The sequence below is a fragment of the Lactuca saligna genome, chromosome 7 (genome assembly GCF_052625555.1).
Source record: "Lactuca saligna cultivar CGN05327 chromosome 7, ASM5262555v1, whole genome shotgun sequence".
Classification (NCBI taxonomy): Eukaryota; Viridiplantae; Streptophyta; class Magnoliopsida; order Asterales; family Asteraceae; genus Lactuca; species Lactuca saligna.
Genome location: NC_136423.1, coordinates 65,118,431 through 65,137,355, shown reverse-complemented (window position 1 = coordinate 65,137,355; position 18,925 = coordinate 65,118,431). Strand labels below are relative to the sequence as shown.

The 18,925-nt window shown below is 32.0% G+C and overlaps 3 protein-coding genes across 3 annotated transcripts; all 3 read right to left on the bottom strand.

Moving 5' to 3' along the window:
• Nucleotides 1-1,177: 1,177 nt before the first annotated feature.
• Nucleotides 1,178-2,226, bottom strand: LOC145006397 (uncharacterized). The gene is made up of 3 exons (XM_078965481.1): nucleotides 1,939-2,226; nucleotides 1,789-1,864; nucleotides 1,178-1,715 (listed from the first exon to the last, which is right to left on the bottom strand). The coding sequence occupies exons 1-3, from the start codon at nucleotides 2,002-2,004 to the stop codon at nucleotides 1,300-1,302; spliced, it is 558 nt and encodes a 185-aa protein (XP_078821607.1). The 5' UTR covers nucleotides 2,005-2,226; the 3' UTR covers nucleotides 1,178-1,299.
• Nucleotides 2,227-2,927: 701 nt separating this feature from the next.
• Nucleotides 2,928-5,138, bottom strand: LOC145003826 (uncharacterized). The gene is made up of 3 exons (XM_078962738.1): nucleotides 4,952-5,138; nucleotides 3,712-4,034; nucleotides 2,928-3,631 (listed from the first exon to the last, which is right to left on the bottom strand). The coding sequence occupies exons 2-3, from the start codon at nucleotides 4,027-4,029 to the stop codon at nucleotides 3,083-3,085; spliced, it is 867 nt and encodes a 288-aa protein (XP_078818864.1). The 5' UTR covers nucleotides 4,030-4,034; nucleotides 4,952-5,138; the 3' UTR covers nucleotides 2,928-3,082.
• Nucleotides 5,139-10,076: 4,938 nt separating this feature from the next.
• Nucleotides 10,077-15,661, bottom strand: LOC145004185 (endoglucanase 25-like). Its single transcript, XM_078963075.1, has 6 exons — nucleotides 14,958-15,661; nucleotides 14,550-14,863; nucleotides 14,014-14,475; nucleotides 13,237-13,372; nucleotides 12,986-13,158; nucleotides 10,077-10,713 (listed from the first exon to the last, which is right to left on the bottom strand). The coding sequence occupies exons 1-6, from the start codon at nucleotides 15,334-15,336 to the stop codon at nucleotides 10,312-10,314; spliced, it is 1,866 nt and encodes a 621-aa protein (XP_078819201.1). The 5' UTR covers nucleotides 15,337-15,661; the 3' UTR covers nucleotides 10,077-10,311.
• Nucleotides 15,662-18,925: the final 3,264 nt, after the last annotated feature.

The following is an 18,925-nucleotide window of genomic DNA, read 5'->3' as shown; positions in this document are numbered from 1 at the left end:
ATGTGTGTGGTATTTTAGAGAACTCACTAAGCTTTGTGCTTATCGTGTTATGTGATATGTGTTTCAGGTATTTCTCAGGATCACGGGAAGGCGTCGGCTTGATTGTACACACGAGATGGAGTTTATATCTTAGAGGATCTTGGATTATCATCAAACAATTATTGATTTGTGTTTTGTGATAATTTAAACAATTGTGGATTTTGATAAGTGATAATTTGAATTATGTGATTTTGAAAATGAAAATTTTAGCTGAAAATTTACAGTGTTACATTGCTATTATTCTCAAAGTTACACCAGTTAGTTATGACGTTGAACACTCATTTCTATTAGGTATATCCTACTCTTAAGTTTATACATATACATATTACTATTTATTTATTCCCTTTATGTTATTAATTTTATGACCGCATTGGTTATGATACAAACAATAACACAAGTTATTTCTTTGTTTTATGAATAATAAATCTAAAAATACGTTCTCTTTAAACTACAAATCTTCTTATCCCCTACCGACAAACTCATCTCCATCCAGCTGCAAGTCTTCTCATCTCGTCCCAACAGAATCATCTAGTTTTGTTACTTTCTTGTTGGAAATATTCTTCAGAGCTTCCAAGATTGTAATTGGAGCCTTCATCATTGTTATAATATTGTCAACATTAGCAATTGCCTAAGCAATGTTAATTCAACTTTGTGTGAATCTTTTCCATCATATGTGCGGTTTATCTACATTTCCATCACCTCGAACCAAAACAATGATGGCATGTAAAATATACTTATAAATATTTTTTTATTTGCTAAGGTTACACATGTTGTGTAACACCCGTAAATTTAGGGCTAGAGTTTTAACATTTAGGTGGACCTCTATATTAAATAAATAATAAGATTAATTAATTAAAAATAAATAAATAAAACAATAGATTTCATAGTTTTAAAGCTTAGGTCTTGTTTGATAGTTGCTTATTGAGTCAGATCTGACTGAGTCAGGCACTAACTGGATCTGAAGCTCTGACTGCATCTACCTCTGACTGAATCATATTGTTTGATTATGTATCTGACTGATTGTGTTGACTGATAAAAATTACCATTTTGCCTTTTTTTTAATTTGGATATTTGTATTGTTTTCTATAAGAAATCTAAATAAAATTGTTGATTATAAAAAAAAAATACAAAATGTCGTACAAAATTCAAATGAAACATAAATCATTGAAATTACAAATAGAAAAACCCTAAAATTGAAACAAACCATAAAAAATGCATAAGAAATTAACTTAAACCATTTGAATGCATTTGATTTGCAATCTAATTACGCAAAGTACTCATATATTCAATGCCTTCCGAACCCCATTCTATGTTGTCATTTCCACCACCTTCCGCGTTAGGAGGAAGGACATTGTTCTCTTCAAAGCATGTAAATAAGTCATCTTGAATATTACATTTCCTTATAAAATTATGTACTGCGACACAAGCAACGACTATATCTCGTTGAACTGCAAAAGGATAAGGAGCCATTAGTTTTAAGATTGGAAATCTTGCCTTCAATACACCATAAGCACACTCTATAACATTTATGAGTTGTGCATGAGCATGATTGAATATTTCTTCCTTAGTTAACGCCCTTCGTCGTCGAAAATCGGCTAACCAATACCTCGTATTGCGATAGGGAGTCATAAATCCACGAGTGTTGGTATATGCAGCGTCACAAAGGTAATATTTATCTGTAAAGGTGAGCGTGACACCTATTATATAAACAATATAGATAATAATAAAAGATATAGAAAGATTATAAACCTGGTGGAGGAAATGGAAATCCAGAAGTCGGATTAAATGCAACTTCTTTCAAAACTCGTGAATCATGTGCTATGCCCTGCCATCCAGCCCATACAAAGGTGAATATCATATCAAAATCACAAATTTCCAATACATTTTGATAACACTCACCTTTTCCTCTTCCCCTATAACGAGTTTGTTGATCAGCCGGCACAACTGCACGTGCAAGAGTACCATCTAACGCACCTATTGCTCCGGGAAATATAGCTTTTAGCCTTCTATGGCGTTCTGAGGTATTTTCAGTTGCACTAGAAGTTGTTGGCACTATAATTTCTTTTGCAAAAGAGATCATTGCAATCCGGACCTCATGAAAACATTTATGAATCGTTTGTGTGGAGTGTTGAAATCTTCTTTTAACCACTCGAAAACGTTGATTATGCCCTATCCTCCTTAATAAATGAAGGTTTTTTTTGCCACATGTCCTCTTCTCCTTCATTTAGACACATGACATTTTCTAGAATTTTTGAATTTTCTATTTTCCACTTGTCATTTTATTGTAATTTTCATTTTATTAAATTAAAATTCCACATTTAATATATAAGGTAATTAAATTAAAATTCCACATTTAATATATAAGTAATATATATGCAAGGTATTTATTAGAAATGATTTATATATGTAATGTATTCAATGTATTAAAGTCTAATTAATTTTAATAATTTAAATTTATTCTCATTTTTCTTATAAATTCAAACTTCTCAAATTGTTAAAATTTCATTTTTTTTTTAAATAAACCCATGTAATACATGGGTCTCACACCTAGTAACATTTAAAAATATAGCTATCTTCTCTTCAATGCTTATTGTCTTACTAGGTTGCAACCAATTTTTTTGAGTAAAATGATTGCATAGTAGTACAAATGCCTCGCGTGAAAGACGCATCATATCATTACATTGTGTAGAAGTTCCGTGTAGCAATTCTTGTGTATATTCATGCCCGCTTAATTTTGAATCATTATCTTTTATTCTTTCAATATATCTTTGCCTTCGTCGGGCCGACATCAACCAATACCACGATAGTAAAAAGAAAGCTAAAATTTCACCATCCGAATCCATATGTAACCTGTAAATTATAAATTGAAAACATTTAATTCCACAATATAAAATTTAAAAGTCATCCAAATCATAACATAACATTTAAACTCATAACACAAAATTCAAAGTCATCCAAAATATTGTAAACGCCATAAAAAACATCCAAAAAAGATAATGAAAGTGCACATCTAAAAGTAAACTAAAACCAAACTAAAAGTCAATCAAAAAAATCCAATTTTCTTTCCCGCATTCTTCACCCACATCTCACAACTCGAAGGCTTAAGGCGTAACCAAAGCTTTCTAACATCAACACTTTCAGTGAAAAGCAAAAGAGCTGCTTGATATTTTGGATCAAACTCTTCCCACTCTAGTTTTTCCAACTTTTCCATACATGCATCCAAATCATTGTCAATATTATTTTTTTCCACCAATGATTTTGCAACTTTGATTATTTCTTTCCCAACTTCTCTTAAGTCTTCATGGAGTATGTTTACAGGAACATCCTTCTCATTTTGTTTTCCTTTCTTGTTTTTTGCCCGACCACGTGATTCTTCACTTGCGGGAGGGGGTTCTGTTGAGGCCGGAGTTTCCATCTGAGTGCACTCAACATTATCAAAATCATGCTCATTAAATACTTTGGCTGGGTGAGGTAGTGTAGAAGAGGGACCCCAACTATGAAAGCCAGTGGAGGTTGACCCGTCAAACAACTGAGTGCAAAGATGTGGATAAAGTAGTGGTGTATATCTCAATTTCTCTACATACTTGTTCGACTGTTTAAAAATAAAAAATAAAAGGCATTATCAAACTACTTAAGGAAAATAATATTTTTTACAATTAAAAGTATTAAAACCTTCATCTCTGCTTGCCATTCTTCTTCAGTCATATCAAAAGTGTTTGTGGCAGAATTATAAACATTTCCCGTTTTGTTCTTAAGTTTCACCCAAGCCGCGTATTTTGATTTTAAATAGTCATATCGGTTCTTCATTTGCTTTTGATCGACTATAAAATTGTGTTCGGTTTTGAGTTTCTCCGCTACTACCTTCCATGAGTTTGCTTTCAAACTACCACCTTCCCAACCATTACTAGCAATTTCATGTATACATGCATCGAGAAAAGTTTTGTCGACACAATCTTGCTTCCAAACTACTCTAGGCCTCTTTTGGGACATTTCTACTAAAAATTAATGTTAAAAATATTATAAAAAAAAACTTCAACATACAATTCAACAAAATAGATTTATCATACAACTTAAGGTTCAACATAAAAATTTTGATTTCAAAATATGTATACTTCAGAAAAATATTTGATTTAAGCATTGAACATATAAACATATAATATATCTCTATTTCTATTTCTCTTAAACCTAGTTATGTTTGTCATCTTTTTTTTTACTTACATTACAGAATCACAAGAACCACATGGAGTAATTGTAAGGTGGAAACAACACAGCATGCACCCTAAGAAGTGTTTTCCATTCAATCTAAATTATTAGCTACAACATGCACCCTTGAGTGTACTGTTGTTTTAAAAATTCAAAGTTTCATGTTACTGCATCTAAATTCCAAACAACATAAAAACCAAATGCATGCACTGAGTTCAATAAATGATGTATAATTAATTCTCAATTTCAAAACAAGCATAATCGGATATGATATTATAAAGCTACATATCAAATAACATATAATTGCAACAATAGTATGCATATTATCTAATTTCCAGCAACAAATATCATTTGATTTCAAGAAACAAATACAAAAAGGAGTTCGCTTTTGCTTCCAGTCTAGCAAAAAATGCATTTGATTTATATCATACATATCAAATAACATATAATTGTAGCAATACTATGAATCTTATCTGATTTTCTAATTTCCAGCAACAAATATCATTTGTTTTCAAGAAACAAATACCATATGTTTCCGTTTTTGCTTCCAATTCAGAAAAAATCACATTTGATTTCATATCCTACATATCAAAGAACATGTAATTGCAGCAATACTATGTATATTATCCGATTTCTAGAAACAAATATCAGCAGGTTTCGTTTGCATCCAATCCAGAAAAACAAACAAAAAAACTGTTGAAGACCTTACCTTCTTCAGATGCAGTGGGTGGAAGTCGACTGGAGATGGTGATCAACCGACAGTGGTGGTCGACTGGTAGAGAGTAGAGGCGACGACACTCGTGTGATTCTCCTTCACGATAGCTAATGAAAAACCGATAGAAAAGTTTTGGAGTATTGTGTAGCAGCGTAGGGTTTAGAAACGATAATAACAAAAAAAAAAAAAGACTCGGTCAGCTACAATTTTTGGATGGCAGGGTAAGACGCATAATGACCCGGTAAGAGGTTAAAAGTGTTGTAATCAAACGCTCTTACCGGACCGAGTAAGAGATAACCTCTTACTGGACCCAGTAAGAGGTAAAACAAACAAGCCCTTAGTAATATAAAACTTAAATAAAAGTTAGTTAACGTGGTTTAAGAGAAAGTTGAACTTAAAAATCTTTAAGATTAAGAACTAAGGAATAAAATTTGAGTAAATTCATTAAATTATGATATGGACTTATTTGCAAGAAATTTTATCGTTTAGTTTTCTATTAGAATATATACAACCAAAAATGTTAATTAACATGTCAAACGAGTAAAACAATTTTTTTTAAGATTTAGGGACCAAACTTGTCTATAAAAAAAACTTAAGTATGATCTTGAATTAACTAGGTTTGGACCTAAAATCTTAAACAACAAAACTTCGAAATTGGTCCATGTGGTTTCCGAAAACATAAAGTTTAGTCTCTAAGTTCAAAAAACCTCACAGATGGTCCCTGTGGTTTCAAAACTTCTAATGTTTAGTCCTTATGGCTAACTCCGTTAGTATTTGTCCATTAAGTGAAGGGCAGTTTCATCATTTCACTACCCGAGGGACTATTTATGAGGTTTTCGCTTTTTTTTTTTTTGAAAAAAGAAGAAAATAATAATATTTAATATGCAAGGGGTCCTACATCTCTCTCTCTCTCTCTCTCTCATAACCAAAACCGTAACACCATCAATTTTTCTATGGATCTGAAAATTAAACAAATATGGTCTTAAAACCTAAATATGTTAAACAAATTGAATCCTCACCGAAAATCACTACCTGTGGGGAGGAGCTTGCAGATCATCAAAGATCAGAGAGATAGAGAAGATAATATCAACATAGATTAAAGAGGGGAAGAGAAAGAGTCTTTGATGGTGGGAGATTGGGGGATCACCGGAAAAGAGACTGTGGGGACTGTAGGTGGCTCGTCGGAACAACAATGAGAGGAAACTTCTCTTTACTTCGCTATCTCGCCGGAAAATAGAAAACACAAATCTCCAACAACTAAGAACCATGTTCTTCCTCAAAAAATCGGCCATGAAAACCTTGAAATCGAACCTTGAAAACCAAGGAAATCAATGTTCAAAAGGTATGAGTGTTTATCATCTGTATATTTATCATCTGAGTTTACAAGTTTCTCTAAAATCAGAACTTGAAACCTTGAAATCAGACCTTGAAAGCAAGCCATATCACCACCACCATGGTTCAACAATTGAAATAGAAATGTTGGTCTCACCATCGTTCATTAGTATGCATCCCCTACTGTGTGTACTTGGGTTTCATCTTTGTTTTTATTCATAATACATCAATTATCATGAAAGTATAAATAGTTGTGTTCTTGTGAAATCAAAAGGAAGATATGGTCTTGTTAATGGGGGGCTAGGATAAATAAAGAATTGCAAGTGTGTATGTGTGTGTGAGTGAGAGAGAGAGGGAAAGGGTGGGATCCCCTTTATATTTCATTTTTTCTTTTTTTTTTAGAATAAATAAAAAATCTCATAAATGGTCCCTGGGTATTGAAATGGCGAAAATATCCCTCACTTAACGGTAGAAAGCTGACGGAGTTAGGCGGAAGGACTAAACATTAAAAGTTTTGAAACCATAGGGACCATCTGTGAGGTTTTTTGAACTTAGAGACTAAACTTGATATATTCGGAAACCATAAGGACCATTTTTGAAGTTTTGTCATCTTAAAAATTAACTTTCTAGAGTTGATGTATAAGTATTAACACTTGTTGGTTAAATCGGAGTTAGTTGGGGAACAACCAGGGGTGTTCGTTTGGATGGATCGGTTTGATCCGATCCAATCAAATGAATCCAAATTCATTTCGGTTTTCAAAAAATGAATCCGAATACTCCAAACTAAATTCAAATCCGATCCGATCTGGTCCGATTACAATTCGGTTGGATCGGTTTTTATAATTCGGTTTTCAAAAACCAAAATATTTTAAAACAACATATAATTATAATATTCTCCAACTTTACACAAGAAATGAAAAACAAATTATTTAGTTGTGATTTGAAATTTATAAACAACTACTAAAAAGATATATTATAGTTAAATATTTTATAGATAGAAAACTTTTGAGAGAAAAATGCATATTAATGTTTTTTTTATCGGGTGAAACGTTTTGAACCTATTCGAAAAAATAAATTACAAAATTAATAAATAACTATAGATATATATTATAAATAAATAATAAATAAATATTTATTCGGGTTTTTTGGACTATCCGGTTCTTATTTCATAAACCAAAACCAATCCGAAATCCAAAATGATAATTCGGTTTTGTTGAAAACCAATCCAAAAAATCCGAATATTCGAACCAAATAGTCCAATACAAATTGTCCAATTGGACAATTCAGTTTTATCCAAATAGTGAACAACCCTAGGAACAACTGAGAAACTTAAAAGTCTTGGGACCAATTTTGCCATTATATAAATTCTGAGTTAAAACCTAATTCTCTTTCTTTTTTCTTGTTCAAATTTCATAGCTATAAAGCCGACGATAGTCTAATTTTTAATATAGATGATGAGATTGGGAACAAAACTGAAGATATAATGGTGTTTTAAGTTAATGATATAAGTTCATCTCTTTGGCAGAAAATAAAAATGGAGTAATAAAGATTTAATTGTGTATTTGAAACCATAGTTTCATGAGTTCATCATTGGATTCAATAGAATTCAATTTCTATGTATAGATTAAGTTTAGAATTGTGTTTTAGGTGTAATTCCAACGCAAATCATGTGTTGAAATTTTCATTTGGTCAAACTTTATTTTATGAAGCTTTGGTGAAGTTTATGAGCTCTAACAATGGTATATCATCCTTGATCTATCCAAAATAAAGTGTGACTATGGAATTAATGTTCTCTTTATGATTTGTAACTAGATTAATGTGTTCTAAAGTTAAAATCATAGGAAATATTTCAATTTAATAGTCATATCTTACCTTTTGGAAGTTTGAAATTGGAATTCAATGGATGATCTCTTAATTTGATATATTTGTGTTGTTAATGAATTTAATTAGATTTAATTGGGCACTTGAAACAATCTTCGAACTCCAAGTAATAATCTTAAATCATTAGAATTGGATTTAGAAATATTTAAGTCGTTGAAGGAGCTAAATAACCATTTTTTAGGTTTTTGCTCAAAGTGCTAAACTTGACAAAAACACGGGTCTTGTTTTCTTATACTGTTATACATTAAAAATTTTAAACCATATTTTATTTTGTCAAAATTCACAACCGGTCATATTTTTACATCAAGACTTTTGGTGGTCAATTGGTTGCTTCTATATGTTGAGTGTTTATAAATCTATAAAGGTTAACTAAGTTTTAAAAACTAATTAGCATGTCGAAATTGAATTAGCATTAATTATGTGGCTTATTATGACCATGTAGGTGTCCAATGTCTCTTTTATAACTTATAAGAATTAATTTGGAGGATAGCCTACAACTAATGTCAGTTTATTATCCAATAATAGATGTCTCTATTACATTTTGTACTAAGAACTTTTCCTTGATTTGATTTGTTATGTGCATTTACTACTTGAGATACTATATGTTATATGTCCTCCCTCCTTGAGGTCGATGGTTCAAGTTTCGTTAGGGATTTATGTGGATTTAAGAGTAGTTTAGAAGTAGAGTAAATTTGCAGTTCAAATAAAATATATTTTTTTGGATAGTTTTAGAATTAGGACAAACTTTTCCATTCTAAAAAGGATTTTGATCATAAATTTATGCATCCACTTATTAAGCTTTATATGCAAAGTATGTGCAATGAAATATATGATGTAGTGAATAACTCATTAAACTTTGTGCTTACTTATTATATATAAGATGTTTTTCAAATTGTTCCGGTGAGAAGGGTAAGGAAATGGCGTGTGTCATATCTTTGTTGTGACTACGTTTTTTAGACTTCTGTTTGAACCTAATTGATATTTATGTTTTATTTTTAAAAGATGGTTTTTAGTTGTTTAAACTAAACTTTTTTTTTTTTTTTTTTTTTTTTTTTTTTTTTTTTTTTAATTTGGGAAGTTAAACACAAGGAACCCTAATGAACAATGCTTACCGGAACAACAAAGTATGACCAAGCCTTTTCTTTAATAATATATTTGGACTTCTAAGTTCTAAAGATAGTGGTGGTGGTGAGGCAAGATTCTTTGTTCCTACTTTGTTTTCTACATTTTATTTACACATTCAGTTTTTATGGGTAATGATTCTTAAAAAACATTTAGAATTTCAATTTTTACATATTTATATTATATTTTCAACTTCTTTTTTCAAAAAAGATTACATATTCGGTTTCATGCTTTATGAATGTTAAAATCATGTAAAATTTCATCTTTTACACATTTATCTTTACAAACCAATAGTTCTATTATAAGTTTTGTCTTACCTATTATAGATATATAGATATATAACTGAAACAATACAAGCCCAATGATTTGATGAAATGATTTCGATCATTTATAAAAAATATTCCAGATAGATTGAACAAAGTATAGTGTTTTAATACATGATGCTAAAGTTTTGATATATATATTTTTCTTATTAGGACATGATATTTTGAAAACTTTACTTGAATTTTGCTTAAATTTTGGATTGACATTCCTATATTTGTGTAGAGTTTTTGAGATATGACAAAATCTATTTTGAACAAATTAACCAAAACAGGTTGCTATGATCTAACCCCTAGTTTATATACAAAAACTACCTAAATAGGAAACTGGAAAAAGCAAAACTAAAACCAAGAAAACCCTATTCTATCTATATATACACTAACAAAACTATTTTTGTAGCAAATTGCAAATTAAAGTAACTTGATTTTAATCAACTTTTAACAAAACTTGACAATAATTTCAATAAATGGAAATCAGGCGTGTTTAAACAATAAAAAAACCAATTGTTAGTGTCACCGAGTTTTCATTGTTTCAAATACTACAAAAGATTACTTACTTTAATTTACATACATTAGACACAACTCAAAGTTCAAACTACATACAATCAAAATACTCTTTCTAAAAAAAGAAAGTCCAGTAATCAGTAATTAGCCATTCCGATGATAACAATCAACAAAAAAAAAAAAAACAGTTAATGTTCATGGCTTCCATGGAGCTGGTGGCGGAGGTGGAGTGGGAAACATAGGCGGCACCGCCGAGAAAATCGTGTTTTTATCAACTTTAACCGTTCTACCGCCAGAGAGCGCCACCAGTGCCGCCACCAAACCGGCATTTCCGGCGAGTGTTGGCTCCGTGTAATTGTAATTCATGCGCACATCATGGAATCCATCATGTCTATCTGGTCCCGCAACCATGGCTCCAAATATGATATTGGGATTTGGTTTTTTTGAGTTTCTCCATTTATATCCGCCTTTACAGCTGTACTTGATCTTGTTTTTGGGAATTGATGCGCCTCTGTGGTGTACGTGTTTCGGGTAGTGATTACCAAATCCCACAACATAACTCATCTTTCTTGGGTTTTTTCCAAGGATATAGTTGATCTGAGGAACAAAGAGATGGATTTAAGAAATAATAAAATCATTTACAATGGTGTAGAGAGCAAGGTGAATTTCTTTTTAACTAAATAGATTTAATGGAAATGGGAGTTTATCTAGTAACCCATTATATCCATATATAGGTGTTTTTTGACTCGATACAAAACAAACGATAGAAAAAGTCATGAAAATGAGGTTTTTCCCATTTAGTTGGAATTTTTTACAAATTCACACTCATTTTTTTTTTCCTTCCATTTCCCCAAAGTAATCATTTTTCTCAAATACTTTTAAAATCATTTATCCACCTGATGGAACGAAAAGGAAATATGTCCGAGTATCTCACATTATCCAAGCAACATTATTATTACTTGATTTATATTACCTTATGACATTATTATATTATTTCATTATAGTTTTATTTATTAAACTAGCATATTACATTAGTTTATTATTTTATCGACATAACTATATATAAAAGCCCCAAATTTTTAACGCGGATTTTGAAAAACCCTAATATTTTTTTTATTATTGCTATGGCCACAACTTTTTCGCAGAATTATCACTCTAACCGACTTAACGAGTTTCATGGTTAACTTGGTTAACTTTTTGGCAGAATCAATCCTAAAAAAGGTCAAATTTTGCAAAAAATTACACCACATGGTTTTTTAACTTTATTTTTCGTTTTTTTAATACTTTATTTATTTTCGGTTTTTTTATATATACTTTATTTATTTTCATTTTTTAACTTTATTTTTCAACAATTTGGTTTTTTTTTACCTTTTTACCTTTTGTTTTCTAGTTTTTTAGTGTATATATAGAGTATATAAGAGTTTTTTTTTTCATATTTATTTTCGTATTATATTTTAAAATTTTCATCTTTTTTTTCTTATTTATTTTCCATTTATTTGTTTTTATTTTTTTTGTATTTTTAACTTTTTATTGAACTTTTTCAAAAAATGTAAAATATATTAATATATTAGAGTATATTACAATTTTGATAATTTAATGTTTTTGTAATTTTTTATTTTTATTTCAAGTAAATAAAATAGTTATGTTTATATTTGTAATTTCGGTCCAATATATTTTCTTTTTATTTTTTTTTTCTTTAGTGCTATTATATTTATGTTACGAAAAAATAAAAATTAAAAAAAAATTAGTTTGTTTATTGAGAATTAGTGTTTCAGTGTGTTGTATAACTTTCAAATTAAATCATATTTCTATATGTGATATCAATGGTTTAAATTCAAGATGATATTTTTCAATTTAATAATAGACTAAAAGAAAGAACAAAAAAATAATAATAGTCGGTCTCTATAAAAAAAAAACTTGTTATAGTAATTTATATTGAATTTAAGTTCGCTTACTTCAATCAAAATAAATAAAAACATTAGAAAAACCATAAATAACTAAAATAGAAAAAAAAAATAGAAAACAAAAGGTAAAAAGGTAAAAAAAATCAAATTGTTGAAAAATAAAGTTAAAAAAAGAAAATAAAAAATGTATATATATATATATATATATATATATATATATATATATTTATAAAAAAAACGAAAATAAATAAAGTATACAGAAAACGAAAAATAAAGTTAAAAAACCATATGGTGTAATTTTTTGCGAACCTTAGGGACTAAATTTGAACATTTTAGGATTGAATTTGAAAAAAAGTTAACCAACTTAACCATGAAACTTGTTAAGTGGGCTAGAATGATAATTCTAAGAAAAAGTTGTGGCCATAGCAATAAAAAAAATATTAAGGCTTTTTCCAATTACACGTTAAAAATTTATGGCTTTTATAATATTAGTCCTAATAAGTACAAAAGTTTTGAACAAATTAAGAAGACAGAAGAGAATCAGTCGCAAGATAAATAAAAATGAGTTATTCTTTAAAAAAAATTAAAATAGTAAACATTTAATTAAAATTTAACATTGATTTATGTAAATATATTATAATTCTAAAATGTAGTATATATAAAACTATACAACACGGGTATACATACTTTGAAAAGTAAATATATACAAAGTAAATATTATTGTGGATATCCCTTTATATTATAGTTATTTTATCAACTAAAGAGTTTCTTAAATATCTTGATAAATGAAATATCTTTTATCATTAAACTACAAATTTTAAATAATTATATTTACTAACTAAATAACAAATTATTACATTACCGTTAAATTTAACAAATATTATAAAGTAAAAAATAAATTAACAACAGTGGGCCCACTTTTGAAAAAATAAATTACAAAGCTAACATGACAAATGAAAGAATACCTGAGTCTCAGCAAATTCCCTTAGCACATCAGTTGAGTAGAAATTCGGTCCACAATACCACCCAGGAGTGTCTGCAGCATCTAAATAGTCGCTAAAAAGGGTCGCTAAAAAGGCTGCATTAGCAACGTACTGAAGAGGCTGTGTTTTTCCATGATTCAATTGTATCATCCCTCCTACAACATGAAAATAGTTTAGTTTATGGTTAAAATAAGAAAGGAAATAGAGGGTTGGGTAATTTAGTAATTTACTACCTCTTGTTCGGTTAAAACTTGTGAAGTATGGCAAGTATGAACACATGATTATGCTTGTTTGGTTATGAAACGTCTTCAATGTTTGTTCATATGGGTACCCGGGACTTAAAAATAATCTTAATCGAGTCAGGAGTACCTACAAGATATAATAATGGTGACAATGATGTAGAGTCTCTAATGCATTATAACATAGGGACACATGTCCATGCAACAAAATTTTCAAATTTTGTCCTGCCCAAAAAGGCAGGACAAATTGATGTTAATGGGACAAAAACTGTAATTTTGTCCACAACCCGAAAAAGCAAGACAGAGACCGATGTCAATAAGACAAAAATTGCAGTTTTTTGTCCCAGCCAAAAAAGCGGGACAGAGAATTGTTTTTGATCTCTTGTTTGTGTAAAAGACATAAATACCCTCGTCATGGAAAATAGCCTTAGAAATCTTGCCTTGGCACATCTAGTTACGTCTCATGTAACAAACGCAGTGCGTTTGTTACATGGGACACGACACAACTTGACAATGTCAGACAAGCTTTCTAGGGCTATTTTCTACGACGAGGGTATTTACGTCTTTTACACAAACAAGAGATCAAAAAGCAATTCTCCGTCCCGCCTTTTTGGGTGGGACAAAAACTGCAATTTTTGTCATATTGACATCAGTCTCAGTCCCGCTTTTTTGGGTTGGACAAAATTGCAGTTTTTGTCCCATTGACTCGACTGAGACTGATGTCAATGAGACATGACTAATATATGCCAAACACAATACAAGAAAACTTACTTGAGCTCCAGGAAGCTTGTTATCCCAACTAAAAACACCATAATTCGATCCTCCCTTAAAGGCACCCGCATGCTTAGCTAAAGTCGGGTGACTAGCAAGATACAAATACGACTGATTCCCCGTTGCATAATACATCCAAGCTCCACCCCACACAAACTCATCCCAATACATACTCGAATTGTAATAAGTTGCAGCATCTGATCCACCACCACTATACAAACCACGTTGATCTCTAGCAAACTTCCAAAGCGTTTCAGCACCATGGACAAGTCTCTTTGAGTAGATCTTGTTGTCCTTGAAAACAATGGAAGCTGAAGCTAATGCTGCTGCCATCTCAGCTGCCAGGTCAGAGCATGACGAACATGTGGTTACGGGTCGTGGGTAGTCAATGTCCTCGGGTCGCATCCAACAAGTTTGATCGTTTGGATCACTTGTTCCTCCCGATGTATCACCATTTCCAACCTGTGAAACATCATGCTTTTTAGAATTTTCATTTCCCAATTTCGATTCATAATGAAAGAAGATTTGAAGCTAACCTGAGCCACGAGTTGGCTTATGCTATCAGCAGAAGAATTGAAGGTTTTAAGAAAGTAATCAGTGCCCCATTTGATAATATCTCTAACATGAGCAAGTTCTCCTACAGCTTCGTATTTACCACTGTATTCAATCACACTCCAACTCAACAGAGTCATGGCCCAAGCTTGAGGGAAATGAAACTTTATCGCATCTCCAGCGTCATAATATCCACCCACTAAATCTTTCATTACAGCTCCTGATTTGTCCGATTTTCCATCGTTTAAACACGAATTACCCCTCCATGAAACATTATTATGCCTCGGAAGCTTTCCAGCTGAAAAGGAAGCAATCGCGATGGAGGAATAAGGAATTAAACAAAAGAACATTACGACATTAGATCTGAGTAAAGTAGAAAGGTGGTGTCTTACATTTTTGGGCATTGAAGAACATGAGAGCTTTGTGGAGTGCAATAGTGTAGTTATCTGGTGCTGGAGGATGCTTGTGATGTCTAGGAACGTTCTTGACTATAACTGTAATTATTCCGGCGATGAAACCAGCTGCTAGAATCGTTCCAACCGTCCAAATAAATATCTTACGGCTGACGATGATACACCCCAGATCTACGTACCTTTTCTTCTTCTGTTCTCCGGGACCTAACAGCCAGCTCTGCTGCGTTTCGTCTAATGGACGAGAAAGCGCCGCCCTGTCGAAGTCGTTCAAGTTCCTGCTCCGGTCATCGTCTGTCGCGGAGTCAGCCGTGTTTATCTCCAACGGCCCACCCCACGGATCTCTGCCGTACATACTCATGACTGTATTCGAGCTTCAATTGGGGCGAAACCAAGATGGAAAAGTGGAAGAAAATGAGTGTTCTTGACGAATTAAGCTTTACCCAAACACGATTTTTTAATAGAATCCCTCGGAACTCGAATACGAACTAAAGAAGTATTGAAAAATTGAAGATAATGATGAAATCAAACCGTTGTAATGTGAATCGAATTGGGTATAGCTTGGAATTTTACATGATAAAACTAAAACGCAGAGCTGTTTCTTTTTGCCGTGTGCGAAGTGAGATAAGAGAAAAGAGATGGTGGGGATTCGGGATTGACCCATGTGATGCCACGAAAAGTAAAGTGACAATAATTCATTGCATCTTTAATGGGTCTTTTTGCTTTTGTTTTTATAATCTTCGACCATCCATTTTCGGTTAGAATCATTGTAAAATTGTTTTTTAGTTGTCAATAATATGTATGGTCCGTTTGATATTTTCACAATCAAATCTTTGAATGTTTTAAACAAAAGATTGTCTGAAATTTGTTAAATTAGCGCAAAATCGTATGTTTGTTCAAAAAAATTATAGCAGATCCTAATCTATCGAAAAATTATCATACTTTTCATCTCTCCACAAGGGATGTGATATTGGTAGGGGTGAACATGGTGCGGTTTGGTGCGGTTTTCAGACCAAACCGAACCGCAAACCGCATGGTGCGGTTTTTGCATTCTTAAAACCGTTGGGTGCGGTTTTGCAATGGTTCGGTTTTTCGGTTTTTAAATGCGGTTTCGGTTTGTATCGGTGTGGTTTCGGTTTTTAAACCGTGTTAAGAATTTGGTGCAGTTTTTTTTATGTTTTTTGTGCGGTTTTTTAAAACTGTAAGAACTGAAAACCATGTGCATATAAGCTTGTATTGTGTTGTTTTTTTTAATACATTCATTTTCAGCTCAAAACAAAATTACATAATCAAAAATTGTAAGTCGCTTAAAATACAACTTGTGACCACTCTCACAAACTAATTAATGATTGAAGGTTGGTTGATTTTGAGTTAATTTGTTATAAGCTTATTACATGTAATCGATTGGTACGTTTGGCTAACAGTAGAACATTTCTTTTGCACCCCATATAGTTTTATACAAACACAAAATAAACATATAATACATATATTATCGTTTATAACTATTTTCAATAGAATGTATATAATATACATTGATTGATTTATTACTATACGCGCTTGCGGTGCGGTTCGGTTTTGATGGATTGATTTTTAGGATAGAAACCGCACCGCACCGTTGACCTTCGGTTTTTGCAAAAATTAAATCCGCACCATTGGTTTTTGCATCGGTTTCGGTTTTTCGGTTGCAGTTTATTGCGGTTTTATCGGTTTTTCTTTAGTCGGTTCGGTTTTTGCTCACCCTTAGATATTGGCACGACCGTTTTTAATGCTTCCACTGGAAAAAATATGGATTGACAATTATGTCCATCTTTACTAAAGAGAGCCAAATACCAATCTATGTTTAAAAAAACGCATGATCTTCTGCTACTTTCCCCTATAAAATACGACGTGAGTAATCTTATCTATAAAAGTCAATTTATTGACCTCAATAGATACATAAATTCCTTATGAATAATATATTTACCCTTGTGTAAGAAGCGTCTTGAAGGCACAAAATATAAAGCAGAAAACATAGGTGAGCCTCTAATGGGAGATCGAAACTCATCGAAAACTTACGTTACAAGTGACAACAAGTTTAAAATGTTGAAGAATGAAAGTGTGATATTTTAATGCAAATCATATCCTTATCAATTGACGTATTCAAGACTTTAAGAGCATCCGGTACGGGTCCAAACGAAAAGAAACATGGGTGAGGTGGCACCCCTCAACAGCATCATGACCGGGGGGGGGGGGGGACACCTCCCCCCTATTCGTTTTTGCTCGTCGATGGTGAATCTCGTGGCCAAGGCGACTGGATGTGACGAGTAAAATTTAAACGTTTAATAATGTTTAAATGCAACGGTTTGAAAAAAATAACTATTAAAAAAAAACATTTGCCCTATAAATACCTACCATTTTATAAAAAATTTCACACACTTTCTCTTCTCCTCTCTACATACTTTCAATTATCTTAAAAAAAAATATGGATCCTTTCGACTCGTCCGATGATTCAGATGACGATATTTTCTTTAGGATGATATATCATTATTACACTACCGACCTATTACAACCAGACTCAGCCCCGCTACTAACAAGACGTGCGATGTTAAACAGAAATCGCGATTACTTTGCGGATAATTGTGTATACAGGGCGAAGGACTTCAAACGAAGATTTCGTTTGAGTAGGGATGTGTTCTTACGAATCGTCAACGCTTTGGAAAGCCGGTATCGCTTCTTTACTATACTTTTATACAAAATAAATAAAAATGTACTACTCTTTAATTTTACAACATATGCAATATATTTTTAAACTGTAGTTAATTTATGTTTAGGTACGAATTTTTTCAATTAAGATATGATGCTAGAGGTAGACGAGGGTTTACAACGTTGCAGAAATGTGTTGCGGCCATTTGTTTGATGGCTATGGGGGAGTCACCCAACACCATTGACAACTATATGAGAATGTCCGAAAGAACCGCAAGAGAGAGTTTGTATACATTGTCAAGGGGTGTTGTTGAAACTTTTAAAGACGTGTATTTGCGGAAGCCTTCGTTGCATGATTTGGAAGAATTGTATGCGGTGCATGAAGAACGCCATGGGTTTCCCAGAATGATCTGAAGCATTGATTGCACACAGTGGAAATGGAAAAATTGTCCAGTAGCATGGAAAGGGCAATACGCAAGTGGTCATCACGGGTCACCTTCGTTGGTTTTAGAGGCTATCACCTCTCGAGATTTATGGATTTGGCATGCATTTTTTGGGGTTTCGGGTTCCAGCAACGACGTCAACGTTCTTGATTAGTCGCCAATATCCGACGATCTTTTGAATGGAAAAACCCTGAATGCTCCTTTCACGGTGAATGAAAACGAATACAAATATGGGTATTACCTTACAGATGGAATATATCCTCCGTATTCCACATTCGTGAAGGCATTCTGCCACCCGGTTGAAGAACGAGACAATTTTTTAAGATAAGACAAGAAGGAGCACGTAAGGATGTGGAACGTGTTTTTGGAGTGTTAAAGGCGAAGTGGCATATAGTCGAACATGCAGTACGACCATTGGATTTAGAAACTCTACGACATATCATGTATGCATGTACCATAATGCATAACATGGTAGTAGAAGATAAAGGGCGAAATATTGCACACTATATCCCAACGGAGCCTAGACACGTTCGGTTTCAACCAGAAACAGCAAATTATTTGCATCGCATTGTTGACATTAAGGACGCAAATAAACACATACAACTTCGAGAGGACTTGGCGGATTATATCTTCTATGGTAACAATAACGATAACGAATAGCTTTGTATTTTTTTTGAATTTGGATGTTATTTCTTTTTTGTTTTTGGATATTATGTGTAATTTAGTCTCTATGTTAATTTTAATCTTTAAAAAAAAATTATATGTTATTTATAATTACATTTTATTTATTATGTTATATTTAAAAAATATTTGTCAATATTTAAA

What these genes read in the sequence shown, in the direction of transcription:
- LOC145006397 (XM_078965481.1), bottom strand. Translation starts at nt 2,004, where the DNA reads ATGGTACTCTTGCACGTGCAGTTGTGCCGGCTGATCAACAAACTCGTT. An exon ending in TTATAGGGGAAGAGGAAAAG is followed by an intron (nt 1,865 to 1,938) that starts GTGAGTGTTATC and finishes GCTGGATGGCAG; the next exon opens with GGCATAGCACATGATTCACG. An exon ending in ATTTCCATTTCCTCCACCAG is followed by an intron (nt 1,716 to 1,788) that starts GTTTATAATCTT and finishes TCACCTTTACAG; the next exon opens with ATAAATATTACCTTTGTGAC.
- LOC145003826 (XM_078962738.1), bottom strand. Translation starts at nt 4,029, where the DNA reads ATGTCCCAAAAGAGGCCTAGAGTAGTTTGGAAGCAAGATTGTGTCGAC. An exon ending in AATGGCAAGCAGAGATGAAG is followed by an intron (nt 3,632 to 3,711) that starts GTTTTAATACTT and finishes ATTTTTAAACAG; the next exon opens with TCGAACAAGTATGTAGAGAA.
- LOC145004185 (XM_078963075.1), bottom strand. Translation starts at nt 15,336, where the DNA reads ATGAGTATGTACGGCAGAGATCCGTGGGGTGGGCCGTTGGAGATAAAC. An exon ending in GTTCTTCAATGCCCAAAAAT is followed by an intron (nt 14,864 to 14,957) that starts GTAAGACACCAC and finishes CTTCCTTTTCAG; the next exon opens with CTGGAAAGCTTCCGAGGCAT. An exon ending in ACAAGCTTCCTGGAGCTCAA is followed by an intron (nt 13,373 to 14,013) that starts GTAAGTTTTCTT and finishes TATATCTTGTAG; the next exon opens with GTACTCCTGACTCGATTAAG.